At 35.6% G+C, this 22927-nt stretch overlaps 1 protein-coding gene across 4 annotated transcripts in view; it reads right to left on the minus strand.

Annotated features, from left to right (window-relative positions):
- Window positions 1-22927, minus strand: part of SBF2 (SET binding factor 2) — a 484561-nt gene that overhangs the window by 127936 nt on the left and 333698 nt on the right. For all 4 annotated transcript variants that reach the window (XM_058688209.1, XM_058688205.1, XM_058688206.1 and 1 more), the window contains exon 17: window positions 1378-1446. In XM_058688209.1, coding sequence (XP_058544192.1) covers window positions 1378-1446 — 69 coding nt within the window. The remainder of the gene's footprint in view (window positions 1-1377; window positions 1447-22927) is intronic.

Genomic DNA, 22927 nt, shown 5'->3' on the forward strand with positions numbered 1-22927 from the left:
AGGAGGCTCCAGGCTCTGAGCTGTCAGCACAGAACCTGATGCAGGGCTTGAACTCACAAAGTGCAAGATCATGATCTGAGCTGAAGTCAGAAGCTCAACCAACTGAACCAGCCAGATGCCCCTAAAAATGCCATTTTCTTTAACAAATGCCATGTGAGGCCCTATATGATGGCTAGTTAGACAGAGGACTGAGTTTTCTGGCTGCTCTGAGATATAGACACACCTTTCCTAGGTAGCTTAGGATCCAGGACAGCCTGGCCTATTTTTGTAACAGTGTTCTCCATGCTAGCAGCGGAATGAGATGAAGGGTGAGGGAGTTCAGAGAAGGCTGGTATGTATTCATTGAAGGAAAACTGGAATGGGCCTGGAGGTAGGGTTAAGCTGGGGAGGGAAGACCAAAAGATGATGCTTAAGCTCCAGCCATTAGTTTCTAAACCTAAAATTCATTTGTTTGGTATTTTTGAGATTTGTCTTTGTTTCCTGAGCATGTTCAGTATGACCTGCCAGTTCTCAGAAGTGTGAACATCATAAATTCCACTTTTTGTTTTAAAAGAAGAAGGGACAATAAGTCAGAAGAAAGAGGGATATGTAGTGACACAGCAGCAGAGAAAGAGTTCCTGATTATGGAGAACCTTTAAAGGTTAAGACCTTTAACTCAGAGACTGTGGACTGACTGAAATTAAAAAAAAAAACAAACCTGGCCTTATCAATAAATATTTATAAGACAATATCCTAGCCTCATGGAATTTACTTTCTGCAGTAGGGGAAAATACTCATATGTAAACAAACGAATGCATAATATAATTTCAGGTATTTCAGGTACAAATTCAGCTATAAAGAAAAATAAAGCAGGGCTGGAATGGCGGGATCTATCTTAGGAGATGATTTATTATTATATATTAAATTTTCTACACATAGTACAGTTGGTCCTTGAGCAATGTGGGGGTTGGGGCATTGACCCCTGTGCAGTCAAAAATCCACACATAACTGTTACTCCCCCAAAACTTAGCTACTAATAGCCTAGTGTTGACTGGAAGCATTACAACACAAAGTTGATTAACACATATTTTGTATGTTATATGTATTATATACTGTATGCTTACGGTAAACTAGAGAAAATACTATTTAGAAAATCATAAGGATGAGAAAATACATTTGCAGTACTGTACTGGAAAGAATCCACAAATAAGTGGACCCGTGTAGTTCAAATCTGTGTTGTTCAAGGGTCAACTGTATGCAATAAATGTTATAATAAATATTGCTACAGATATATGTTAGACATACCGGGGGACAAGATTCATGTAGTTTTATGATAAATCAAACTACATACATTTATGTGAATCATAATGAGCTTATGTATAGACCAATGAAACTTACCCTGTAGAAAGCACTGGTCAAAGGGAGTAATGCTGCAGCAATGTTATATTCTTCTAAACTTGAACAATCCTTAAACAAAACAAAGAGAAATGAGCATTATTAGGACATTTACCAGAAATCACAAATATATGGAAACAAAAATCTAGGACACATTGTTTGCTGTCTTAAGGGGTTTTTACTTTTGTTCCAAATTGTCACTAAGTCTTACTTAGGTAAATTTGAAAAAACAAAACAAAACAAAACTGTCCTTGAAGCACATTATTTTATTTTATTTTATTTTATTTTATTTTATTTTATTTTATTTTATTTTATTTTTAATATATGAAATTTATTGTCAAATTGGTTTCCATACAACACCCAGTGCTCATCCCAAAAGATGCCTTCTTCAATGCCCATCACCTACCCTTCCCTCCCTCCCGCCCCCCCATCAACCCTCAGTTTGTTCTCAGTTTTTAAGAGTCTCTTATGCTTTGGCTCTCTCCCACTCTAACCTCTTTTTTTTTTTCCTTCTGCTCCCCCATGGGTTTCTGTTAAGTTTCTCAGGATCCACATAAAAGTGAAAACATATGGTATCTGTCTTTCTCTGTATGGCTTATTTCACTTAGCATCACACTCTCCAGTTCCATCCACGTTGCTACAAAGGGCTGTATTTCATTCTTTCTCATTGGCACGTAGTACTCCATTGTGTATATAAACCACAATTTCTTTATCTATTCATCAGTTGATGGACATTTAGGCTCTTTCCACAATTTGGCTATTGTTGAGAGTGCTGCTATAAACATTGGGGTACAAGTGCCCCTATGCATCAGTACTCCTGTATCCGAAGCACATTATTTTAGAAACAAGACAAAAAAAATTTGGGAAAAAATTTTTAAGTTTTTATTTAAATTCCATTTAGTTAATACACAGCATAATATTAGTTTCAGGTGTAGAATTTAGTGATTCATGACTTATATACAACACCCAGTGCTCATCACAAGTGCAGTCCTTAATCCCCATCACCTATTTCACCCATCCCCCCCCCCCCCCCCACCTCCCCTCTGGTGACCATTAGTTTGTTCTCTGTAGTTTCTGTTTTTCTAAGAGTCTGTTTCTTGGTTTGCCTTCCTCTTTTTTTTTCTCTTTGTTTTGTTTCTTAATTCCACATATAAGTGATATGATATGGTATCTTTCTCTGCCTTATTTCACTTAGCAGAATACTCTTTAGTTCCATTCATATCCTTGCAAATGGCAAGACTTCATTCTTTCTGATGGCTAATATTCCAATGTATATATGTACATATATACACATCACTTTCTCTTTATCCATTCATCAGTAGATTAGACCTCTGGGATCTTTCCATAGTTTGGCTATTGTAGATAATGGTATAAACATCAGGGTGAATGTATCTCTTTGAATTAGTATTTTTGTATTTTTGGGGTAAATAGCTATTAGTGCAATTGCTGGATCCTAGTGTAAGTCATATTTTTAACTTTTTGAGGAAACTCCATACTGTTTTCCAGAGTGGAGGCACCAGTTTGCATTCACACCAACAGTGCAAGGGGGCTCCCCTTTCTCCACATTCTTGCCAGCACCTGTTGTTTCTTGTGGTTTTGATTTTAGCTATTGTGATAGATGTGAGGTGATATCTCATCGTAGTTTTGATTTACATTTCCCTGATGATGAGTGATATTGAGCATCTTTTCACATGTTTGTTGGTCATCTGTATGTCTTTTGGAGAAATGTCCGTTCATGTCTTCTGACCATTTTTTAGCTGGGTTATTCATTTTCTGGGTGTTGATTTTTATAAGACTTTGGTATATTTTGGATACTAACCCTTGATCCGATATGTCATTTGCAAATATCTTCTCTCATTCTGTAGCTGCCTTTTAGTTTTGTTGACTGTTTCCTTTGCTGTGCAGAAGCATTTTATTTTGATGAAGTCCCAATAGTTTATTTTTGCTTTTTGTTTCCCTTGCCTCGAGACATATCTAGTGAGAAGTTGCTACACTTGATGTCAAAGAGGTTACTGCCTCTCTTCTTCTCTAGGAGTTTTTGGTTTCAAATCTGACGTTTAGGTTTTTAATCTGTTTTGAATATATTTTTGTGTATGATGTGAGAAAGTGGTCTAATTTCGTTCTTTTGCATGTTATTGTTTCGTTTTCCCAACTGAACAGTTTTCCCAACATTATCTGTTGAAGAGACTTTTTTTTCCATTGGATGTTCTTTCACGTTTTGTCAAATGTTAATTGACTGTATAGTTGTGGGTCAACTTCCGGGTTTTCTGTTCTGTTCTATTTATCTATGTGTCTATTTTTGTTCCAGTACCATATTGTTTTAATCACTACAACTTTGTACTATAGCTTGAAGTCCAGAATTCTGATGCCTCCAGCTTTGCTCTTCTTCTTTAAGGTTGCTTTGTGGTTCCATACAAATTTTAGGATTATTTGTTCTAGCTTTGTGAAAAATGCTGTTGGTATTTTGATAGGGGTTGCATTAAATGTGTAGATTGCTTTAAGTAGTATAGACTTTTTTTTTTTTTTAACGTTTATTTATTTTTGAGACAGAGCATGAATGGGGCAGGGTCAGAGAGAGAGGGAGACACAGAATCCAAAACAGGCTCCAGGCTCTGAGCTGTCAGCACAGAGTCCGAAGTGGGGCTTGAACTCACGGACCGTGAGACCATGACCTGAGCCCAAGTCAGGTGCCCAACTGACTGAGCCACCCAAGCACCCCAAGTGGTATAGACATTTTAACAATCTTTGTTCTTCCAATCCATGAACATGCAATGTTTTTCAATTTCTTCGTGTCATGTTCAACTTCTTTCATCAGTGTTTAATACTTTTCAGAGTACAGGTCTTACCTCTTTGGTTAGATTTCTTCTCAGGTATCTTATTGTTTTTGGTACAATTGCAAATGGGATTGATTCCTTGATTTCTTTTTCTGCTGCTTCATTACTGGTGTATAGAAATGCAACAGATTTCTATGTTGATTTTGCATCCTGGGACTTTATTGAATTTGTGTATCAGTTCTAGCAGTTTTTTGGTGGAAATTTTCAGATATTTTATATAGAGTATCATGTTGTCTGCAAATAGTGAAAGTTTTTTACTTCTTCCTTGCCAGTTTGGATGCCTTTTATTTCTTTTTGTTGTCTGACTGCTATGGCTTGGACTTCTAGTACTATGTTAAATAAAAGTGATGAGAGTGGACATCCCTGTCTTGTTCCTGACCATACCGGAAAAGCTCCCAGTTTTTCCCCATTGAGGATGACATTAACTGTGGATTTTTCATATATGCCCTTCATTATGTTGAGGTATGTTCCCTCTAAACCTACTTTTTTGAGTTTTTATCATGAATGGATGTTATAATTTGTCAAATGTTTTTTTCATCTATTGAAATGATCAAATGGTTCTTATCCTTTCTATGATTAATATTATTATCACATTTATATGCAAATATTGACTCACCCTTGCAGCCCAGGAATAAATCCCACTTGATTGTGGTGAATTATTTTTTTAATGTATTGTTAGATTCGGTTTGCTAGTATTTTACTGAGAATTTCTGCATCCATATTCATCAGGGATATTGGCCTGTAGTTCTCTTTTTTAGTGAAGTCTTTGTCTGGTTTTAGTAATGCTGGTCTCATAGAATGAATGTAGAAGTTTTCCTTCCTCTTCTATTTTTTGGAATAGTTTGAGAAGAATAAGTATTAACTCTTCTTTTTTATTTTTTATAAGTTTATTTATTTTGAGAGACAGAGAGAGAACAAGCTGGGGAGGGGCAGAGAGAGAAGGACAGAGGATCAGAAGCAGGCTCTGCTGACAGTAGCAAGCCTGATGTGGGGCTCGAACTCACAAACGATATGTTACCATAATGCCATATGTTTGCACTCATTTGTGGAATTTAAGAAACAAAACAGATGAATATACAGGAAAGGGAAGAAAAGAAAAAAAGAGAGAGGGAAACAAACCATAAGAGACTCTTATAGACAGACAAAAAACTGAGGGTTGATGTAGGGAGGTGGGTGGGGGATGGGTTAGATGGTTGATGGGTATTAGGAGGGCTCTTGTTATGATGGATACTGGGTGTTATATATAAGTGAGGAATTAATATATGTGAACTAACTGGAATTTAAATAAAAATTTGAAAAGAAAAAATATTATTGCCAAGGAATATAGAATGGGTTACCACTTCCAATCTAATGGAGAAAAAAATGGAGAGGAAAACAAACAAAAATTTATAACTCAAAAGAAAGCAAGAAAGAGGAAAAGAACCCCCCCAAGGAGAAACAATGAGAAAATAAGATGGTATAAATAAATAAAAGTATAAGAGCAGAAATGAACCAAATATTCTGGCTAAAAGGCAAAGATTATCACTGAATAAAAAATTAGATTCCATATATTTTTTGTTTAAAAAGGATATATCTGTAACTCAAGAATACACAAAGGTTAAAAGAATGGGAAAGGATTTACCAAGCAAATACCAACAGAAGGTGAAATACCTATATTAACAATCATATAAAATAATCTTAAGGAAAAATGCACTACAAGAAATAAAAAGAAGCATTATATAAAATAGCTCAATTTATCACAAATATATAACACTTTTAAATGTGTTTAAACTTAATTAACTTAGCCTTCAACTGAAAACATTAAAGCAAAAACTGACAGACATATAAAAAATACAGATAAATTCACAATTGCATTGAAAGATTTTAATATACCACTTCAGTATTTAATACCTCAAGCAGGTAGAAAAATCAATATGGAAGATTTTTAAAAAGTTAGAGCTAATGGATAGAACACTATAGAACACTACTTGATCTGTTTATACTCTAACCCTGTTCAGATGGGTTTAGAAAACTTGACTTTATACTTGGCCATAAAAGAACTCTCAGTAAATTTCAAAAGATTAATAACATATAGATATGGTTGTCAGACCACAATGTATTTAAGTTAAAAACCAGTAATATAAGTAAAATACTTAACATTGTACCTGGCACATAGCAAATATTACACACACACACACACACACACACACACACACACACACACACTTTTTATTATCACTGAGGTTAGGATATACTTAGCATAGCATACTATACTGTAATTATCTATTTACTTTTCTGTCTCCTTACTAAACTATTAGCTCTATAGCAGTATTGTTATAGCAGTGAATAAGAAGCCATATCAATGTCTATGGAAAGCTGATGAATGATTTATATCTTTTTCAGACACTCACAAAGCAGAAAGATCAGTAGAAACAAATTATCTTGCTAAGTCTTAGATTTCCAGAATGAGTGTTTAGAGTTGTTAGCAGGATATTCCTTGGGATAACAATTTGCATTCATTCAACAAATATTATCTACAATATGGAAGGCACTTCATAGTCAATGAACTCAGGAAACTGCTCCAAAAGGGAAAACAGATGACAAATAACACATTTTATAGGGATGAGATGAATCCATGGTTGAATGGAACACATCCTTAAAATATGAGGGACAACCATATTCACACATGATGTGTCTTTGGAAATGATTGCTGGAGTTAGGTTACTGGTTGGATAGATCTTAACTTAGATCAAGTGATCTTTGGTTTTAAATTCTGGAACATGAAGTTTAGATATAAAAAGAGTGACTAATAGAGCTATTTAAGTAACATCTCTCAGGTATACTAGTAGAAAAGAGTATGTGCTAGAAAGGAGAGAGGAAGAAAAGGAAGAGAAGAGAGGAGTAAGGAGGAGAGGGAGAGAGAGATAAGGAAGGAGTAAGGGAAGGAGGGAAGAGGGGAAGAATGAGGAATACCAATCAATCAGAACTCATTTCAAAAATATCATATAATCAACTGAGAGATGATTTTGAAGGCAGTCATTACCTTGGAGGCACATTTAGGTTTTTATTTTAAGATATAGTCAGGTTGGGAAAACTAAATATCTACAGGCAGAAGAATGAAACCGGACCCCTACCTTATATTATACACAAAAATCAACTCAAAATGGATTAAAGACTTGAACATAAGCCCTGAAACTATAAAAGTGCTAGGGAGAAAACAAGGAACTCATACAACTCAATAGCAAAACAAACAAACAAAAAACCCCAAAAAACACTAAAAAAGCCCCGCAACCCAATTAAAAATTTGCAAAGGAACAGAATAGACATATTTCTAAAGAAGACATCCAAATGGCCAATGGGCACATAAAAAGGTATTCAACATGGTTAATCATCAGGGAAATGCATATCAAAACCACAATTAAATATCACTTTATCCCTGTTAGAATGGCTATTATCAAAAAGACAAGTTGGACACCTAGATGGCTCAGTCAGTTAAAATGTCCAACTCTTGATTTAGGCTCAGGTCATGACCTCATGGCTGTGGGATGGGTCCCACGTTGGGCTCTGCAGTGAGCATGGAGTCTGCTTGGGAATCTCTCTTTCCCTCTCTTTCTGCCCCTTCACCACTCACACACTCTTTCTCTAAATAAACAAACATTTAAAAAATAATGCTAAAAAAAAGACAAGTAATTATGGGTGCTGGTGAGTATGTGGAATATATTGGTGGGAATATAAATTAGGACAGCTACTATGGAAAACAGTAAGGAGGTTCCTCAAGAAATTAAAAATATAAGTACCATATGATTCAGCAATCCCACTTCTGGGTATATATTTGAAAGAAATGAAATCCTTACCTTGAAAAGATTATCTGTATTCCCATGTTCACTGCAGCATTACTCACAATACCCATGGTATGCAAACAACCTAAGTGTCCATCAATGGATGACTAGATAAAGAAAATGGGGTATACATATACAATGGAATATTACTAAGCCTTAAAAAAGAAGGAAATCCTGCCATTTGCAACAATGTGGATGAATGTAGAGGGTGTTATGGTAAGTGAAATAAGCCGGACAAAGAAAGACAAATACTGCATGACACTACCTATAGATGGAACTTAAAAAAAAAGTTGAACTCAGTAACAGAGTAGAATGGGTTGTTTGTTGGGGGCTGGGATGTGGGGGAAATGGACAAAGGTTACTAAAAGGGTAGAAACTTTAAACTGTAAGATGATAAGATCTGAGAATCTAATGTAAAACATGGTGAGTATAGTTGATAGTGAGTATAGTTGTATAAATGAAATTTGCTGAGAAAACACAACTTAAGTATTCTTGCCCCCCAAAAAGGTAAATATATGAATATGTGAAGTGATAGATATGTTAATTAACTAAATTGTGGCAATCCTTTCACACCGTGTACCATATAAACTGTTGTGTTGTACGTTTTAAATATATTACAATTTTGTCAACTATACCTCAATAAAGCTGAAAAAAAATATACAGTCAGGCCATGTAGGAAAATATCACACCTTTTTCCTATATGGTATCACTCACACTATGTTCTCTATCACTTCCATGGACTTTATAAAATAATCCCAGAACACAACAAAAAGTGTGAATCATCTTTTTCTTCCTTATTCCTTACCCCCTTGCTTAAGACACTGCTATGCACAAGAATGTCATCCCCTGTGTCCTAGCACATCTGAGTTTCTTTAACAGAAATGCCTTGCATGTTTCTGAAGACTGTCATGGGGCCCAAAGCAATAAAATTCAACAGACTTGAGCTGTAATCTTCTCCTAAGGAAATGGTTGGGATGCCAAGATGCCTTTTGACTTTGATTTCACAGCAGGGCTTCATTTGTAATGATGCTGTCCAAACTTTAAATGACAACAGCTGTGATATGAAGCCCCACACACTCATTTATAAAAATTTCCCACAAATTAAAAAAAATTAAACAATAGGGATTTTCAATCCATGACCAATTAGCAGGGAACAGGCAATCATAAAACATTTAGGAACTCTTTATTATCGTACAAAATGTTTACACATTGTAGTGCATGTCTCAAACCTGAGCGCCAGTCAAATGCTGATTGCAAAATATAAATATAAAATTCTTTGCAAATCACGTTAGAGACATTCTAAGTTAATTAGGCTGAAAAATGGAAAAATTTTAAAACAATAAGTCTAAAACTATTGACATAGCTAGCAATAGCATTCCGGAATAGTGCAGTTATCTGTTGGGCAATCAGTCCATAAATACACATCCTGAAGTCCCATGTGCTTTGGCCACATAATAGCAATGTAGTTGCAGACCTAACAGGCAATTTATAAACTTGCAAGGACTTGAATACTTATATATGTTTTATTCTGAAGTTTGCTATGTAGTTTACCTTTAATTTTCCTGCTACAACTGAAGAGTGAGCCCTGCAATCTTAATTTCCCATTACCTTCAACTATTTCATACTTTTAATCTGTGTACCTTTGAACTGTCATGGCCCAGCATTCCTATTTCACAAAACTTGGGAATTTCTCAAAAATAAAATATTTAGGGGCGCCTGGGTGGCGCAGTCGGTTAAGCGGCCGACTTCAGCCAGGTCACGATCTCGCGGTCCGTGAGTTCGAGCCCCGCGTCGGGCTCTGTGCTGACAGCTCGGAGCCTGGAGCCTGTTTCCGATTCTGTGTCTCCCTCTCTCTCTGCCCCTCCCCCGTTCATGCTCTGTCTCTCTCTGTCCCAAAAATTAAAAAAAAAAAAAAAAGTTGAAAAAAAAAATAAAATATTTAAATATTAAAGGAAAAAATGAGATTGAGACGCATAATGTCTTACAGAATTGACTTTTTTTTAGAGTTGAGATTAGATAGAACTCAGAAGTTTTCTGAATTGTCCAAAACACTGAGAACACTTATTTATATCTTCCACATAGGGACAAAAATTAAACTACCACAGACAAAATACCTTTTTATATCATATTACTCTCCTGTTCAAAAATCTCTGACCATTACGGGATAATGACCAAACTCATGAGCCAGGCTTGTTAAGCCCTCCATGGTGTGGATCCATTTCCAAACCCAACTAACCAAATGGCCCTCCTACCACAAGCTGCAGCTATAGGCAGTCTGCTTTATTTACCACTTATTCCACATCATTGTAATTCTTACAGCATGTAATATCCCTAGGAATACCATCCATGCCTTGCTTTGTCATTTACACTCTTGCCCCTTGGAACTTCCATATACCTACCCCTATATGTTCTTACTCTTTCCAAGTCCAGTGCTAAGCACAAAATAAGTACAAGAACTCCCATTATAGTTTCAGGTTATATTTTAATGCTAAATTAATTTACATAACAACAAAGAATATATCATAATTTTGAACCACTATGGTTATTTAATATGTACCATGACTCCCACTGGGATGGAACATGAATGCTAGGCTTGACAAATAATATCAATCTTTGTTATAAGTTTTTGAGTGAATGGCCCATGTCTGCTTTAATTTTATATGCCTGGAAACTAGAACACTGCACCTGGCATATAGTAATAATAGCTAACGTTTACTGAGTGCTTACAAAGTACCAGACATGCTTTAAATCTGAATTTATACAAATTATTTCACTTAATTTTCACATCTCTAGAAGGTAGATACTATAATTTTATCCATTTTGTTGATGAAGGAACTGAGCCTCTCAAGAGGTTACAGGGCTACAAATGGCAGAACCAGAATTCAAACCCAGGTAGTCTCACTTAGGATTTGTGCTTTAAACCTTTACGTTCTCTTGCCTCTCAAAGGCAAAAAAGTATGAAATGGAATCTAAAAATGGCATCTGTGGAAACATATAATTCAGACTAAGAAATTTTCTAGTAATTATAAATAATATCCTCAGAGTTTGAAACTATATTACATCTATAAAAAAGCAACTGAAAATTGAAAATATGCTTGCTAAAATTAAGATACAAAAGAAGGGATGGAAGATAATTTTTTGTCATGGTATCCTTTTATTGCATTTCTATCTTCAGGAATTTAAAACAATTAAGAAATATAGGGAATCATGTCAAAGTTTCTAAAATATGCCTAACAGGGTGCTATAAATAGAAAACAGAGAAAGTAGTTAGGAGAAAGTAAAATAAATAATGAAGTTATTCTTCATCTGTAAAGAGCCTGGTGAGTGCCAAATATAAGGAAAAAAAGGTATTTGGAAAAATGAATAAAATGTGGTATAATATACAAAGGAATACTACATGAAAGTGAAAATGAATGAATTATAGGTATATCCAACATCACAATGACTCTACCAAACATATTCTTTTGATCAAGACAAAAAGAATACATCACCACCACCACCATCATTACCATCATCAAATTAGTCTCTACTGAAACATACCTTCTTGGTTAATGCTGGCATCTATCTCTACTTATCCAATTAAATCACATCAGGGTAAACATGTGCCAATACAAGATAGGATGTTACAAAACCTACCATAGTGATGCCAAAGAAGTGCTTAAATCAAAAATCATAATAACAAAGGAAAATCCAACAAAGTCAGATCAAGTAAAAAAAAAGATAATAAGTTAGGATGATTTTATATATACTTTAAAAGAAAACAATTTGATGTCAAAGGATTAAGGGTGTCCCTGGGGAAAAATAATGAAGGCTTTAAAAATTTTTACAAAAATCGTCCTTAGGAAAGTGCTATAAAAGCCAAACACAAAGTAAACCACCACGTGACTTTGCTAGAAAAAATATTTTAAACACTTTTCCCTCACCCAAACAAAAGTCAGATTTATACTTTAGTTCTACAACAATCAGCACATGATGAAAATTGTAACCTATATTTTTTAAATAAAATTTTATGACTTTTTAGAAAATACAATGTACCAAACAAACCCTTGTCCCCACTATTTGTATGAAATTTTAGTCCCTATTTTAAATGGATTTATTGGTGTTGATAATGAAAATTAGTTCCCTTCTTATGAGCTAAAGGATTCAGGAGTAATGGTCTCTGTCTTATCTCTATTTAATTCTCCAGTCTGGTGTCTGCAGAAACCAGATGTAGTTATGTAACAAAGATGTGTTGCCTTTGCTACAGTAGATTATCATGGCCTCAGGTATGTTGCATGCAACATCTGATTTGGTAAACATGTTCTTTTCTATCCCTATCAGAGAGGACAATCTGAAACAGTCTGAACTTATATGAAATGGACAATGGTAAACAGGGTTGTGTTAACTAAAACCCCTTCCATACAAATTCAGTTGTGAAGAAATGTGGACCATTCAAATGTCACATAGAACATTATATTTGATCCACTATGTTAATGACATCATGCTAATCAGGCTGGATGAACAAGAAGTGGCTACCATACTGGAAACCTTGGTAAGGCATATGTACCCAGAGGATGGGAGATAAGCACTATGAAGGTTCTGGCATGCTGGGACATTCACTGAAAGTAAAGGACAATTTGTTGCATCTTATATCTCCCACCATGAGGAAGGAAGCACAATTTCTAGTAGGCCTCTTTGGGTTATGGACGCAGCATATTCCACATCTGGGACTACTGCTCTAGTTCATACCAGGTGACAGTAGATTTAAGCGGTGTCTTCTAGAGCAATAAAAGGCTCTGTAGGAGATCCAGGAATCAAAAGCCCTGCCTGCTTCTCATCACACATAGTGACCCACTTGGAGAATTTTTACTTCCATTGATGTAACTCTGAGCTCTGCAAGGTTGGAGCTTCCAGTCCCCAAAGGAGGAACAGTTCTACCAGGGGATAAAACAAGAATCTCATTAATCTATAAATTGGAGCTGTCACCAAGGTACTTTGACTCCTAATGCCCAGGGACCAGCAGACAAGAAAAGAGTCATCGTCTTGGGAGAGAGAAGCAGATTGAGTTATCAATATAACTTGATGTTGGGGATGAGGGAGAAGGTGTGAAGGATAATGCAGGTTTTGGCTTGTGTAATTGGATCAGTGGTGGTACGTGTGCCAACACTGGGAATAATAAAAAAGGGATAAGGTTTGAGGGTTGAAGGGTAGAGAAAATGGATATCATAAGTTCAGTTTGTAACTGAAGTTGAAGTGTCCTTGAGACATGAAAATGAGATATCAGGTAGTCAGCTGGATATTTGGGTGTAGAGCTCAGAGAAAAGGTCTGGAGTAGAGAAACAAATTTGCGAGTTAAATTGTGGGTGTAGAAGAGATCATCCTTGAAGAGCATAGAGAATGAGACAAAAGAGAAACAAATTTGCGAGTTAAGTTGTGGCTGTAGAAGAGATCATCCTTGAAGAGGATAGAGAATGAGACAAAAAAGGGAATAAGAGGCTTTACAAATTAAAAGCCACGTGGAGAAGGATAAGCTTTCCAAGATGGAAAAGGAATGGCCACAGAAGGAGGAGGACATGTAGGAAATATTTAATCATGGAAGCCAAGGCAAAAGAGTGCTTCAAAAAGAAATTCTAATTGATAAAATGCTTCCTCTATCTTCAAAGCAAGGCAAAGCTAGTGGATTTAATCATGAAGAGATAACATTAATAATTTATACAGTTTACATAGTTTCAAGGTACCTTTTAGACTGTATTTTTTGTTTGTTTTCCTTTGCCCCACCTCTCCCCCAAAAGAGCATATTTTAAGTAAGTTCCTGTGAGGAAAAAAGAAATTATAAATCTGCCACATTTAGAACGGCTAATAAATAAATACAACCTAAGAAAAGCCTTCCACATTAGAAAAGGCTTCATGTATGTAAGTGAGGTTATAAAGAAAAATCAACAGTTCTTTTTAGTATTTTAAAGTTACCATTATGCTGCCTTTATAATATTAGCAAAAGACAAAATACTTATGCAACCAATTATCATTAATAACTAGCGATAATTTTCTACATGATCTACATTGTAAAAATAATAATAACATAAGATTAGAAAAACCTTACCTAGCTTTTGGTTTCAAGAAAAATATTCTGGAATGTGTAAGACTATAATTACTCATCAGCACTATTTATGAAAATCTTTTTGAACGTCAAAAGCAGATTCCATACATTGAATGAAATACATGAAAGTGAGACTCTATTAACTACATCTAACCATTCTTAAAGATAACTTGGCAAGGAATGATCAACTCTGTGATTAATTTTTTTTTTTCCTAAAGCACTGATAAGAAAGACACTCAGTAAAATGTGAAGTGTTACAGAAGGTTAGGATAGTAACATGAAAGCAGCCCTGGGAAGCTTAAGAAAACAATGTACAAATTCTGCACTTTTGTCTTAATAACAAATAAAACTAGACCCTTGCCAGAAGATCATCCCCCTTTACATTGGCTTTGGCTTTCTGAAGGCCCCACCCCCACTTGTACTGCTAATCTCTTACTTGCTAACCAAATGGATTACATTTAGACATTTAATTTAACCTCCATACCATTTGCTAAGACTAAACACATGCTTCTTCTTTTTGTGAAACTGCTTTCCTTAAGAAAAAACAAAAACACACAAACTTCCATTTCATTATAAGAGACAGAAAATATAGGTAAGTGAAAAGAAAGAAAAACATCTTGTGACAAATCCCACAACCTTTAAACAACCAATGTAACATTTGGTGTCCATACTTCATATTTTTCTTAATCACAAATTATATGTTTATTCATACCATTTAAATTTTTTTTTTAAAAAGTCACTTTATTCTTAAACTAATTTCCTTGCTTGGCCTCCATGATTCTACTTTTCCTTTTACAACTTCTGTCCTCTGACACCCATCATACTTTTGTCTCAATATCATTTATAGATTTTTATTATTCTTCCAACCCTCTAAATGTATTTCTCAATTCTTTTTTCTTTTTATTTTTAAACTATTTATTTTAAATGTTTATTTATTTTTTTTAAAGAGAGAGAGAGAGAGAGAGGGAGAGAGAGAGAGAGCGAGCGCGAGCACAAGCAGGGAAGGGGCAGAGACAGAGAGGGAGACACAGAATCTGAAGCAGGCTCCAGGCTCTGCGCTGTCAGCTGTGAGATCATGACCTGAAGTCAGACACTTAACTGACTGAGTCACCCAGGCACCCCGCTTTTTATTTTTTTTTAATTAATTTATTTATTTTGAGAGACAGTGAGTGCGTGTCAGGGAGGGGTGGGGGGGGGGAGAGGGAGAATATCAAGCAGGCTCTGCACTGTCAGCATGTGGCTCGATAAGGGGCTTGAACTTACGAATGATGAGATCATGACCTGAGCCAAAATCCAGAGTTGGACGCTTAATTGACTGAGCCACCTAGGTACCCCCTCAACTCTTTTTTCATCCTTGTATCTCCTCTTGTATAGTACCTACTTTCCTTAGGCTGGCATAGCCACTTCTGTGGTGTAAGGTGCCACCGAAATTTATATTTTCAGCCTAGATAACCCTCCTCATCTCTAGCTGACAAGACACCTTCAATTTGATGTCATGCAAATACCTCAAACTCAATGTATCTTAAATTGAATCATCTCTACCCCTCACCCTCACCTTCAGGCCTGATATCATTCTATACTGACTTGGTAAAAAGGACCACCATCTATTTAGTCACCTAACCAGAAATCTATCATGTCATACTCTGACATTCAATCAGATATCAAGTTGATGCTTCCAATGCGAACTTCCTTTCATCTATCCATCCAACAAATATCTTTAGTTGAACTAGGTGCATTGTGCTGAGGGGTTGTCAATTAAACAGTTATATAATCATTGCCCTCTTGAAGCTTCATCAAATACTGTTAATTCTGTCCTCATCACGTTTGTCATCTGTCGCCTCATCTTCATACTTACTACCTTTATTTGGAATTCCACCATGGCCATAATTTCTTTACTCCTACCAATTTCTGAGTTTTGGGGGGAGTTCTGTATAAACCAGAATGCTTTTCTGCTTTTTCCTCATGTTCCTAATTTCAGCTTTCTCATGCTTATTAAGTCACTTAACCACTGTCCATTTGCTTTGTCTTCCAAAATTTTGTTGCTCATCTTTCTTTCCTTTTCTCTTTTCTTTCTTTCTTTTCTTTCTTTCTTTTTCTTTCTTTCTTTCTTTCTTTCTTTCTTTCTTTCTTTCTTTCTTTCTTTCTTTCTTTCTTTCTCTCTCTCTCTCTTTCTCTTTCTTTCTTTCTTTCTTTCTTTCTTTCTTTCTTTCTTTCTTTCTTTCTTTCTTTCTTTCTCTTTCCCCTTCCTTCCTTCTTTCCTTCCTTCCTTCCTTCCTTCCTTCCTTCCTTCCTTCCTTCTTTCACTAACATTTGTTTTATTTGTTCGTGTGGATTTTTGTTAATCTTTAAAAAAATCCCTCTACTATCATTTTTAGTTGTATTTTAGGAGGGGAGTGGAAGTAAATGTGTGGAGGCAAATGACTAGGACTCAAAATCAGGACATTCTAGAGCTTACAATTTCTGGAATTTCCTCTAGGCCATCATTGTTTGAATATTTTAATACCTCTTCCTTCACATTTGCTAGCTACATGATTTTCTAGCAAGATTCGAAACAACTTCGCTTTCATTTCTTTTAAAAAACTAATTAGTGTCTTATATAGTCCTGTAGTCACTGACGAAATAGGAAATAAAATTCAGTAAGTAGGCAGGTGTATTAGGTGAGTGTAGCAATCATGTATAGCTCTTTAGGCTCAACATTGTGTAAATATTAGTGACACATACCTTGGGCCTTAAATCTCAGGTAGGAACTATGTTTAATTTTTTATTTTGGAACACTAAAGTTTGTCAAATGATTGGCATGACAACCTATCAAATTCTCTTTCCAATTTTAATTAACATTTTAGTGAACTACGTATGTTTTTTCCACAAAACTTCTGGAATGAACACACACACACACACACACACACACACGGACATGGTATTTTTGAAAGGATGTAAGAATTAACTTTGAAACTAACAATCATCAAAATACTTAATTCTTACTGCTATCTTAGGTTTAAAAAATTACACTATTGGCTGGAATTCTTTTAAAAAATCAAACTCTTTTCTTTCTGGGTATCATTTTCCTAAATAACACAGAAACACAACCTAACCATGCATCTCTCCCCACCCCCCACTTCTTCCCTTGTCCTTTAATCTCTGCTGAACCCGAATGGCCCCCAGCCCTCTGTCCTGTGCCGAGCCATGCTACGCACAAGCTGTGTAACGCCCCAAAGTTAAAAGGCCCTCCGGAAGCTGGGCTCCTGGAATGAGTTTCATGAGTGTTTGTCTTTCGCTCTAAGCACCTAGAGGGCAAGAGGGCATGCTTCTTACTGTCCTCTGTATGTCACTGAGCTCCAGGTTTCTTCCCTCAAGAAAGAACTCACTGTTCACCCGCAAGGAGTGCAGTTAGCTGACAGCCTCTAATGAACGTTCTTTGCCCCAGACGTCCATGACTTTGGGAGATCTGCCACGTAGTCTGTGGCTCTCTCAGCCCAGTCCTTTTTCCTTCCCCTTCATCTTTCATAGGCCCTCCCCTACCCCCACTCTTCCCCACAATAAACACCTTGCGCTCCGGGGAAAAAAAAACCCAGCAACACAGAAACACAAAATAGAAGGTTTTTTGCTACATTGTAACTGCTCCAGAAAAGGCAAAAGGCCTGTAGGGACTGCAAAGGTATTGGACATGAGAAAAGAAGGAGCAAAGTTACTAGAAAAAAGAGAGGAATCCTTGTTGATAAGGGAGATCAGGAATTTTTTTTCCATGAAAAGACAGGCAGAATTGGGAAGGAAAGGGGGCACCTGGGTGGCTCAGTCAGTTGAGTGTCTGATTTCAGCTTAGGTCACAATCTCACGATTCATGAGTTCAAATCTCACATTGAGCTCGGGCTTGCTGCTGTCAGTGCAGAGCCTGCTTTGGATCCTCTGTCCCCTCTCTCTGCCCCTCCTCAACTTGAGCTCTCTCTCAAAAAAAAAAAAAAAAAAAAAAAGAATTGGGAAGGAAAAAGAGTTTATTCTAAGTTAGGTGACTAAGCTTTGGATAGGAGTAAGGGGTTGAGGGTATAGGACGGAAAGGCAAGAGCCAGGCCCAGCTCCTATAGAGAGAGAAGATATCCGTTTTGAGTGTTTATAAGACATACTATGAACACTATAAGAACCAGCTTAAGAAAACATACGGTTAATTAGCACATATATGCCTTAGTAAATAGTGTATAAAACCTAGTCTGTCATTTACAACCTAGAAGAAATGGATAAGTTCCTAGAAACATAATCTCTACCAAGAATGAATGACGACAAATAGAAAATCTGAACAGACTACTAAGAAACTGAATGAGTAATCAAAATCTCCCAACAAACAAAAGTTCAAGACAAGATGGTTTCACTGATGAATTCCACCAAACATTTAAAGAAAAATTAATACTAATCTTTCTCAAAATCTTCCAAAAAAAATAGAAGGGATAGGAACATTTCTAAAGTCATTTTATAAGGCCAGCATTATCCTGATACCAAAACTGGACAAGGACAGAACAATAAAAGAAAATTACAGGCTACTATCCCTGATAAACACAGATGAAAAGTCCTCAACAAAGTATAAGCAAACTGTATTTGACAATACATTAAAACAATCATACACCATGATCAAGTTGGATTTATTCCAGAAATGCAAGGATGGTTCAACATTTGCAAATCAGTATGATACTCCACAGTAACAAAATAAATGATAAAAATCATATTATCATCCCAATTGATGCAAAAATACATCTGACAAAATTTAACATTCGTTTCATGATAAAAACCCTCAACAAAGTGGGTAGAGAACATACCTCGATATAATAATGTCCACGTATGACAATACCACAGTTAACATCAAACTCAAAGGTGAAAAGCTGAAAGCTTTTCCCCTAAGATCGGGAACAAGACAAGGATGCCTACTCTTGCCATGCTTATTTAACATAGTACTGCAAGTCCTAGCCAGAGCAATTAGGCAAGAAAAAGAAGTAAAAGACATCAGAATCAGAGAGGAAGGAGCAAAACTGTGACTATTTGTAGATGACATATTACATTTTGGCAAATCCTAAAGACTCCGCCAAAAACTGTTAAAACTAATTAACAAATTCAGTAAAATTGAAGGATATAAGATCGATATACAAAAATTTGTTGTGTTTCTATACACTGATAACAAACTACTAGGAAAAAAATAAAACAATGCCATTTACAAGTGCATGAAAAAGAATACCTAAAAATAAACTTAATGAAGGAGGTTAAAGACCTGTACATCACAAACTATAAGATATCGATGAAAAAATTGAAGACACAAATAAATGGAAAGATATTCTGTGCTCACTGATTGAAAGAATTAGTATTGTTAATATGTCCATATTATCCCAAAATAATCTAGATTCAATGCAATCCCTATCAAAATTCCATTGATGCTTTTAATAGAAACAGAACAATCTTAAAATTTGTATGGAACCAAAAGAGACCCCAAATAGCCAAAGTAATCTTGATAAAGAAGAATAATGTTGACTCATTATACTTCCTGATTTCAAAGTATATTACAACACTATACTAATCAAAACACTATGGTATTGGCATAAAAACAGAAACATAGATCAGTGGAACAGATTAGAAAGCCCAGAAATAAAGCTACACATACATGGTCAATTAATTTATGACAAAGGAGCCAAGAATATACAATGGGGAAAGGGTAGTTTCTTCAATAAATGATGCTGGGAAAACTGGACATCCTCATGCAGGAGAATGAAACTGGACCACTACCTTACATCATATACCAAGATCAACTCAAAATGGGTAAAAGACTTAAATGTAAGACCTGAAACCATAAAATGCCTAGGAGAAAACATAGGTGGTATATTCTTTGACATTGGTCTAAGTGATAACTTTTAGGGCCTGAATCCAAAGATAAGGGCAACTGTGTCCATCAACTGATGAATAAATAAAGAAAATGTGGTTTATGTACACAATGGAATATTACTCAACCATCAAAAATGAAATCTTGCTATTTGCAATGACATAGATGGAAGAAGAGAGTATCATGTTAACCGAAATAAGTCAGATAAAGACAAATACTCATATATGGAATTTAAGAAACAAAACAAAGGAGCAAGGGGGGGAAAAAAGAGAGGGAGGCAAACCAAGAAACACACTCTTAATTATAGAGAACTGATGGTCACCAGAAGGGAGCTGGGTGGCGGGGATGGGTTAAATAGGTGATGGGGAGAGGCACCTGGCTAACTCAGTTGGTTAAGTGTCTTACTCTTGATTTTGGCTCAAGTCATGATCTCACGGTTCATGGGTTTGAGACCCACACCAGGCTCTGTGCTGACAGTGCAGAGCCTACTTGGGATTCTCTCTCTCTCTCTCTCTCTCTCTCTAAAAAAATAAAAAATATATATTAAAAAAATAGGTGATGGGGATTAAGGAATGCACATGCTGTGATGAGCATTGAGTAATGTATGGAAGTGTTGAAATCACTATATTGTACACCTGAAACTAATATTATACTGTATGTCAGCTAACTGGAATTTAAATAAAAACATTAAAAAATAACCAAACCAAAACAAAAAGGCAAAGGCGACAGAAGCAAAGTAAACAAATGAGACTACATCAAATTAAAAAGCTTTTGTACAGGGAAGGAAGAAAACTATCAACAAAATGAAAGGCTACCCACTGAATGGGAGAAGGTATTTACAGATCATATATCCAGTCAGGGGTTAATATCCAAAACATAAAAAGAACTCATACAACTCAATAGCAAAAAAAAAACAAAAAACAAAAACAAAAAAACCCACAAAAAAATCTAATTAAAAAATTCCAATCAGAGGACTGGAATAGACATTTTTGCCAGTAACAGACAGACGGCCAAGAGCTACTTGAAAACATGCTCAACATCACTAATCATCAGAGAAATGCAAATCCAAACCACAATGACATATCATCTCACACCTGTTAGAATGCCTGTTACCAAAAAGACAAGAAATATCACGTGTTGGTGAGGATATGGAGAAAAGGGAATCCTTAGTTAGGAATGTAAATTGGCATAGCCACTATTGAAAACAGTATGGAGATTCCCCAAAACATTAAAAATAGAAGTACCCTATGATGCAGCAATTCACTTCTGGGTACTTACTCAAAGGAAATGAAAACACTAACTTGAAAAGATCTATGCATCCCATTTCCATTGCATTATTATTTACAATAGCTAAAATAGGAAAGCAACCTAAGTATCCATCAATGGATGAATGGATAAAGAAAATGTGGTGTAAATACACAATGGAATATTATTCAGCCACAAAAAAGAAGAAAGTCTTGCCATTTGTAACAACATGAATGGAACTTCTAGTATTATGTTAAGTGAAATAAGTTAGAGAAAGATAAATGCTGTATGATCTCACTTATATGCAGAATTAAACAAAAACAAAAAACAAACTCAGATACAGAGAACAGACTGGTGGCTGCCAGAGTTGGGTATGGGAGAGTTCAGTATGGATGAAAGGGGTCAAAAGATACAGATTTCTTGTTATAAAATAAGTCATGTGCTGATGGCTCAGAGCCTGGAGCCTGCTTAAAGTTCTGTGTCTCCCTGTCTCTCTGCTTCTCCCCTGCTGATGCTATCTCTCTCTGTCTTTCTTTCTCAAAAATAAAAAACATTAAAATAAATAAGTAAGTAAGTCATGGGATCTAATTATATATATAGCATGGTGATTACAGTTAAAGTTGAAAGTTTCCAAAAGAATAGATGTTAGATGTTTTACCTTAAAAAGAATTTGTAACAAGGTATGGTGATGGATGTTAATTAGACTTCTCGTGGTGATTATTTTGCAATATATACAAATATTGAATTGTTATGTTATACATCTGAAACTAATATAACATTGTATCAATTATATCTCAATAAAAAATAAAAACAAACAAAAAAGCCCTAATCTATCTTTCACAACATAAACCTAAAGGGATTTTGTAATCAGAATGAAGAATTATATTCTCCTCTCCTTGAGTAATAAAGTTTATATTTCTTTTACATGTGAAAAGAGACATCTAAAAGTTCTTTATGATTTTATCTTTTCTTCCTTAAGATTTTAGTGCTGTGTGGAAAAGTAGTCCCTCAAAGTACTGGTTTTAAAAGACAAGTTGCAGAAAGAGGCCAATTTTATGAAACAAAACTGATTGGCTGGTAAAGAATAAATCTGGTTGTGGTGCTCAGCACTTTTATTTAAGAATGTTCAGTTGTCAGGACAGTAGTATCCTAGTCAGGAAGTAGGAAATGGAGAGAGACCATGTCTTCCTAATGCTTTTTTGTTGGGTTGGGGTTTCACAACTTCTCTTATCCTTAATCTTCTGCCTTGATGTGTACATTGTTCTGACTTCCCTCTTTCTCTGCTTCAGTTTGCCTCTCTTCTTTTTTTAATCTATTTGCCTACAATAGTTCACAAAATGTTGTCCCTGGAACAGCAGCACCAGTATGATCCTAAAACCTGTTAAATATGAAAATTTTCAGCCTCTACTCCAGATCTACTGAATAAGAAATCTAGGTGTGGGGACCAGCAATCTGTGTTTTAACAAGCACTCCAGTTATTCTAATGCATGCAAAACCTTGAGAATCACTGGCCTATAGTGTACCAATAATGTCCTTTCTGATATGACCTTGAATCACTCTAGGAAAATTGGGCTATATCTGACTCGATTTTAGACTCATGTGACTGTGTGAAATATACTGTGTTATTCAAATTGCTCTACATTTGCTTAAAGTAACTGGCACAAAATTCTTTAGACTAAAATCTAAGTGTTTCAAAAAAAACCCAAAAAGTTTATCTTACTTAGTTTAT

The sequence above is a fragment of the Neofelis nebulosa genome, chromosome 10 (genome assembly GCF_028018385.1).
Source record: "Neofelis nebulosa isolate mNeoNeb1 chromosome 10, mNeoNeb1.pri, whole genome shotgun sequence".
Lineage (NCBI taxonomy): Eukaryota > Metazoa > Chordata > Mammalia > Carnivora > Felidae > Neofelis > Neofelis nebulosa.